Source organism: Diospyros lotus, chromosome 4, assembly GCF_014633365.1.
Source record: "Diospyros lotus cultivar Yz01 chromosome 4, ASM1463336v1, whole genome shotgun sequence".
Taxonomy (NCBI): domain Eukaryota; kingdom Viridiplantae; phylum Streptophyta; class Magnoliopsida; order Ericales; family Ebenaceae; genus Diospyros; species Diospyros lotus.
This window is the reverse complement of record NC_068341.1, coordinates 38316916-38324870: the sequence shown is the minus strand read 5'-3', so window position 1 is coordinate 38324870 and position 7955 is coordinate 38316916. Positions and strand designations below refer to the sequence as shown.

Genomic DNA, 7955 nt, shown 5'->3' with positions numbered 1-7955 from the left:
GATGATCAAACTCACAATCCACATGATTGACACCAACATATTACTCATCAAACCGCTCGACGTATACTTCGAAGACAAATAAATAATTTTTTTGGGGTTTTACGAATACATATAACCCAATTTGTAAGCATTTTATATATCTACCATCTCAAGCAACAATGAAGATTTTCACCGAATCCCCATATTCATAGAGATAGAGGCTAATGCTTATGTATATTGTTTTCGTATTATTAACTCTATTAGGCGGCGAAGATATAATTATGGAGCCGAATGCCAATCCTTTTCATATGAATAGAAGGATGTGCTAAGTACAAAACGGGCCAATTGCACAAGTATAATATGCATTTTAGGAGTATAATTAAATAGTTTTATTAAAGTACACTTCTTCAAATGTAACAATACAAATACACTATCACAAAAAGTTAAAAAAAAATTAAAATATTCTGCACAGTAGACATCGGAGCTTAAAGTTAATCAAATTTTAATTTTTATATTTGAGGGGGGAGGGGAGAGAGTCGTATCTTCAATTCATATGAAAGTATTCATGCAAATACAAAAACAAGATGACAATTAATACACAAAAACACAAGTACGGAAACAAAATGGGAATTAATACACAGAAAACCCTGCAAGTATAAAGAGAAGTTGGACACAAAATCATAAGATATTCTAATATCTATCATCCACATATATAAAAGAAACGAAACACTTCATTAAAATAACCTATAATGACAGAAGACATTGACCTCACTTTTTAACTTGCTTTGGAGCATCATTTTCGTGAATAGAATTCACTGTGCAGCTCGTGTGTGTGCAGTCTTGCGAGACGTGTACATTATGCTCATTACCCGCCTATATATACACCACCACATTCCCACCGGAAACAACCACCTCTCCGCCTGTCTCTAATATTAATTACTGGCAATATGACTGGCAACTGTGGGCTAAGAGCTCCGGCAAGCAGTGTTCTCATTGCTTTGCTAGTTGGCTGGTTTTTGAGCCATGACACAGCTTGCATGGCCGTGGCCAGGAGGATGCTGCTGCAAGATGGTGGCAGCTCCCCCATATTCGATGTGTTACACTATGGTGCTAAAGGTGATGGAGCTACAGATGACACAAAGGTGATGGTTTTCTTCTCCAACATTCATTCAACTAATGCTCGACTCCTGTCCCACCTGTTAGGCTAAGCTTTGTAGGTCAGTTGGATACTCTATTGCTTAGGATGCATGAGAGGGGGGTGTCTAAGACGCCATTAAGGATAACTCCCCATCATTGGCCTCTCACCCTTAAACCTCAGCATGATGGGCTGCCACCCAAATCCATGCGAGGCAAGACAATTGAACTTGACCTCGAGACTTTTGGTCCCTGTTTGAACCTGACTCCTGTTGGGCTGCCAACCTTGGGGGCATCAGCTCGCTAAACTTATTTACAGAGAAAGTACACATAGATGAAATATCAACATATAATAGGACAATGATAGTTAGCAGATGAATGAATATTAATAAGATACATTATCCGTATGAGAATTTTGTATCCAAATCCTATTCGTATGGCATTAATGCAGTGATGGTCTTAACTGACTGGCTTGTGATTGCGCGTTGCAGGCATTTGAAGCTGCCTGGGCAGAGGCGTGTAAAGTGAAGGCACCAACAGTGGTGGTGCCATCAGGGTCCTGTGTTCTTACTCAAACCCATCTCTTTCTCAGGCACCGACTGTGAATCGAACATCGTATTTCAGGTGAATTATGCATGGCTAAGTGTACTTTTCCGACGCTCTTCAGTCTTATGATCATTTTGAGCTGAAATTAGATTTCATTCATGAAGTTTAATACATGGTTCATTGGTTATAAGATTGAAACTGTGAATTTATTTTCATTATCTGGCTGCAGTTGGATGGTAAGATTCTTGCTCCTACGAGCTCTGGCGCTTGGGGATCTGGTCTCCTCCAGTGGCTGGAATTCACAAAGCTCAAGGGCATTACAATTAGAGGGAAAGGCGTTATTGATGGACAAGGTTCCGTCTGGTGGAACAAAACACCTGCAGACAATCCAACAGATGAGACCGAATTAGGTCCATATTCTACAAAAGAATCGAATTACAGCAGCTCACAGGATTTGGTATATCAATTTCTTTTCAAACCTAAGCAAAGCATATACTAAAACTAAGTAGCTGTTACTAGCAGTGACACGAATTTGCTTATTGAACTAACCATGCCTTCTCATGGCCTCAATGCCTGCAGACAAGTACTGAAACCACTGGAAAGATGCCAAGCACCAAGCCAACAGTAAGAACCGTTATTAAGCAGTATTATGGTTATTTTCCTTTTATTTTCCCCCTGTTTTCCAACACTGTTATTCATCTGTTTGCACCTACATTTTAGAAGTCAAAATGAATTGTGAAATGCAAATGGTGTTATGCAGGCACTCAGGTTCTACGGGAGTTCTGATGTTACGGTTACTGGGATAACAATTCAAAATAGCCCTCAAACTCACCTCAAGTTTGACAGTTGCACGGCAGTTCAGGTTTTTGATTTGAGTGTTTCATCCCCCAGTGACAGTCCAAATACAGATGGAATCCACCTGCAGAACTCCCACGATGTTGTGATCTACAACACTAATCTTGCTTGTGGTAATTTGAAAATACCAAGTTGTCTTCTTTATAACTGAGGCTCTTATTATGTCCCGTCCCCTGTTCCACTGGGTTATCTGTTGTTAAATAAGAATTTTTGACATGCAGTTATTAACTCTTATGTTCTACAGGAGATGACTGTGTCTCAATCCAGACTGGATGCTCGGGTGTATACATACACGATCTGAGCTGCGGACCAGGACATGGAATCAGCATTGGGGGGCTAGGAAAAGAGGACACCACAGCTTGTGTCTCAAACATTACTGTCAGAGACACCACAATTAAGAACACATTAACTGGTGTAAGGATAAAGACATGGCAGGTATAAATGACTTGCCTACATTTTCCTTCTAGAGTCAAGAGAAATTTGTTCATATTGACACCTGAATCAAGCTAGGTACCCAAACCATGTTACTAAAAAGTGATAATACCCTAAGAAATTACAAATTGGTATGCACGTTCCAGAACATGACATATTTTTTTTCCCAAAACAGTGAATTCAGCAAATCTGATTTTTTTTTTTCCAAATTTAATCTCTCAAATGTTTTCTTAGGAGAGCCAAAGAAAACATATATAATAGACAAACAGCTTGGATAGTAAATTTAAGCATAAAAAGGGGGGAAAAAAGAACGACCATCAGGCTTTGAAAAATTCTGCTCTTGTATCATTAATTTGAAAAACTAACTAGACTTTTATTTCACTGGATTCCTAATTGTCGAAAAGAAAAATACTAACAGAACATCTTGAAATATATTCAAGTTCACGTCTTTGCTTTGTTTAGGCATTCGAGTTTACTTAACACATTTCAAAAGATACGGTGTATGGTGTTTCTATTCCCATTCCATGTTCTAGTTACCCTAGTATCCAATAACTTGGAGTCCGTTCAGAACTTACCAGAAGCCCTTAAAATGCTTTTCTTCTAGACGTTAACCATTACAAGGATCATTGTGCTCTACTGCAGGGTGGCTCAGGCTCAGTGCAAGGAATAATGTTCTCCAATATTCAAGTTTCTGAAGTACAAATTCCTATCGTGATAGATCAGTTTTACTGTGACGGGCACAAGTGCAATAATGCAACATCAGCTGTGGCTATCTCGGGTGTATCCTATCAGAATATAAAAGGGACTTACACAGAAAAACCTGTGTATTTCGCATGCAGCGATAGCTTGCCATGCTCAGGCATAACATTAACAAACATAGAGCTAAAAGGGCAACAATCTGAACCATTCTGTTGGGAGACATATGGAGAGCTTAAAACCACAAGCACCCCTCCAATTGATTGTTTGAAGACGGGGAAACCACCAGGCAGACAACCAAGTCTAGTCCAATGCTAAATCTGTTGAATAATGTGTCTTATAAATGTTTATATAATTAGAGAACTATAAAAAAAAACATCAAATAGCTTACAAGCAGAAAAATTATACTACCTTCTCAGTCAGTAGGAATTTTCTCTATGAAAGTTCTGAATGGAGGATATGTTCTAAACTTAAAACTTAATTTAGCAGATATAAGTATGGCATTACAGGTCTGATGAAGCCAATTTATAGTATGTGCGTGTACACAAATTCCATCGTAGGTGACACCAGTCTAAAGGAAATTTTTGTTGTCTTCTCCTCCTACCTGGAGATAGAGAAGTTCCTTCTTGTTGTGTGAGTTATTTATTTAAGTTGAGAGTACTTATGTACTATATATCATGTTAAAAACATAAATGGAATTAAGTGGCATAACCTATAGTCATATGATTTCTCCCATTAACCACCTGCATTGTTCTTTGCACTCTATTCCTCAGCCTTCATCATTAATCTCTCTTTTCTTTATTTTATTGTTCTGAAATTTAACTCGGTATTGGAGCTTGATCTCCTGCTTGCTGTCTCTTGGTTAGTTAAAAATAAATAAATAAATAAAGGGAAATTACAATAACCATCCTTGAGAATTGGCATAATCACAGGGACCTCCCATGCCGTTAAAAAATCAACGTAAACTAACTATTTAACCCCTATAACTTTCTCCCTCCTCTCTCTATCATTTCAGTGGAGTAAAAAGAAAATACCAACAGTTGCTGGCCAGCCAGTGGTGGCCGTTGTGTCGGTGGCAGAACCCCAGAGAACATTGGTGTTTGATTGATTCTGAGATGGAACGAAGAGGGCCGGGGGGGGGGGGGGGGTGAGGGAGGGAGAGAGAGAGAGAGTGAGAGAGAAATCGAATAGGTTCTTCAAAGAAAGATGGGAGAGGAAGAAGAGAGGGGGGGGGGAGCAAGAAATCAAATGGATTGTTCGAATTGAAGAAGGTTGAATGGGTTCTTTGGAGAGAGAGAGAGAGAGAATATACCATTGCCAATGAAGAAATGCCGCCACTGCCGAAGAAGGAGAGAGAAAGAGAGATGGGGGAGAGAGAAGATGGAGAGAAATTTAAATGGGAGGGCAATTAACATTTTCAAGAAATTTAAATTGTTGTTTAACGGCAGGGGCTGATACAAATTTTAGATCTCAGTTCTCAAACTAGCGGGGTGGTCCCCATAATTATAACAACTCTCAGGAATGGTTACTGTAATTTATCCATTAAAAAAAAAAACCCAATACAATCGATTCCTCTATTAAAGCTCCCAGAAAGTTTTTCAAATTTTTGGGTTTGTTCCTCAGTGACTTTTCTTATCTTTCCTTGAGTTTTTTTTTGCTTCTTTTCCTAAAATCTCGACTGTGAAGGAATGCATGAACCTTGATCTATTGGGCCAACTAACATACAACAGCCTTTGGCTTTAGTATTCAGTTTTCTATGAGATTTTTGTAAAGAAAACGAGTTTTATTTTTCTGGTGCTATTCCTGGTTATTTGGTAATCTCTGCCCTTCTGAAAATTCCTAGCAATTTGTTAAACCTGTGAACTCTTGAACCAATTTTTCATTCTGGACACTCAACTCCTGGATTAAGAACCCTAAGTTGTACACCATCCCAGGTTGGGGAACTGAGAAAACAATGCAATCAGTTCAACAAAAGAGGAAGTCAAGACCTATTTTTCACATATTATGAATCAATGAATCAGTTATATGAAGGTAACGAATAAAATGGTTTATGGCTGGCAGGGTATTAGGCATATTCGCATCTACCTGCTTGTTCTCTTCAAATCACCTGGCTAATCAATTAAGAAAAGGCTTATTCTGACAGGACACATGGGCAAGGTGCAGTTCACTACTTCCAAAGACAGTAAACATGATCTTAAAAAACCAGTCAAGATGAAGCACATCTTCATGGTAACCAAAAAAAAAAAAAAATCCAAACCGAGTTCTCCTGACACAGAGGATAATAGTAGACTAGGCAAGCGAGTTATGAAATAAAGAAGCTCTTACCCAAATATTTAAGAAAATAATCTTATCATCAAGAGCATCGTTTGCTTGTTCTTTGCTCTCTGTGCTGGGTCTGGAACATTCCGCCACTAAAAAGGGTGCCCGTAAGTTCCCATCATCGCCCGCGACGACGAGCGTTGACTTATCTCCATAACGTTTTAATATGCCTCGTTAAGGCTGTACCTAATAGGGACTGCTATCGTTTAACACTACGAATTTTCTTTCTTGGTTGTAATTTTCTTGGAAACCAAACACTGTATGAGATCGTGAATTCGTTGCCATACATTGTTGGAAAATTGGCATAAATGACGTTGAGGCATCCCATATTAAGACTAAATTTTAAGTGAAATTCGTTAAATATTGTAACTAGATCAAAGTGAATTTTAAATATTGTAACTAGATCAAAGTGAATTCTAATTCTACGAGAAGATCAAGTTGATATACTTATATGCTAAAAATAATAAATGGGTGAATAAAAAATTGATATTCGAACCATAGTTGTTGAGTTAGAAAAATATTTAGAGAATACTCTTATCTTACATTGAAGGAGTAATATAACCTCTTAATGTTCATATAAACTTACACATAAAATAATGAGTAAACTTCTCAGACCAAAAAAACTCTTTCTTGCGTGTGCATGCACATGCGGGTGCCAATCTTCGATCCCGTGAACAAAACTAGTGTGTAACTTGCGTACATGAATGCAACGTCTATTTCCCTTTTATTTTTCACCTGGAGTTCACTCTGTAGCTATTACAAGAATTTGGAGGGAAGCCGTTACAACATTAAGCGTGGTGAATGCTGGCTGTTACAGGCCTTTTATAACCCTAAATGCGATTAACGACAGGTTTATTAGCCAGCTACAATTGCTGGTGTCATGTGCAGTAACACTAGCTAGTTTAAGTGATTTAAATTTTTGTAACAACCGGGCCTTGTTAATGTCGTTTGCCAACGCCATTCAATGCCATTTACTAGCATTTCGCCTATAAATAGAGTCCCTCATTTCTTTGAAAGACACAACACTCATTGCACGAAATTTGTGTTCTCTCAAATCATCCTCGTTTCTTGCCCAGTTTTGATAGTGTTCGGCCAGTATTCTAGTTTGCTGTGAGGTTTCGAAACTTGTGCTAACTTCATAGCCCGTGCACCGTTATACTTTGGGAGACAGACACCAACCAACCTCAAACACTCTCAGTGAGGAGACGAATTTATGTCACACTCGCCTTGATTCTCCATCCCTGCGCTGTTTCGGTTTCATTTCATTTTCTGTTTGTCCAGTTTCATATTCTGTCCTACAGTTATTATTGCTTCATGCTGTGTTGTAATCCCTTGTTCTATTATATATTTTGTTGTATTGTTATCTTAATTTGTACAACATTGTATTTATTAGATTTCTAACAGTCTTAAAACAGATTCTCACATTCAATTTTCTAGAAATGGCTACAAGCCTGAATGCTGCTGGAACCCTTGCTAACATGGCGCAAGGATTTGCCCCTGTTGCCCAAATGCCCGTCACTGTGCTCGTGAATCATGGTGAAAAATCTAAGAAATTCAATGGGTTGAATTTCAAGAGGAGGTGACAAAAGATGATGTTTTAACTCAACATTTTGAATCTTGCAAGATTCTTGAGTGATGATGCTCCTACACTAAAAGGAAGATGAAATAGATATGCAAGTTATCAATGCTCTTAATGCATGGAAACATTCTGATTTTTTATGCAGAAATTTTGTGATGAATAATCTGCATGATTTATTGTATAATGTATACAGTATAGTATAATGAAAATTGTCAAGGAGCTTTGGGAATCCTTAGACCGAAAATACAAAATCAAGGATGTTAGAGCCAAAAAATTCATAGTTGGCCAATTCCTTAATTTTAAGATGGTGTATTTCAAAACAGTGGTCGGTCAAGTGCAATAACTTTAGGTAATTTTACATGAAATTCATGTAAAAGGGATGGTCCTTAGTGAATCATTTCAAATGGTTGTTGAT

The 7955-nt window shown here is 38.0% G+C and overlaps 1 protein-coding gene across 1 annotated transcript; it reads left to right on the top strand.

Moving 5' to 3' along the window:
- The first annotated feature begins 926 nt into the window (after positions 1-926).
- On the top strand, positions 927-4387 carry LOC127798802 (polygalacturonase At1g48100). The gene is given in 8 exon segments (XM_052332408.1): positions 927-1121; positions 1605-1673; positions 1675-1737; positions 1889-2116; positions 2239-2283; positions 2420-2627; positions 2759-2949; positions 3589-4387. Coding segments are annotated over 8 exon segments (1371 nt in total). The 3' UTR covers positions 3961-4387.
- Positions 4388-7955: the final 3568 nt, after the last annotated feature.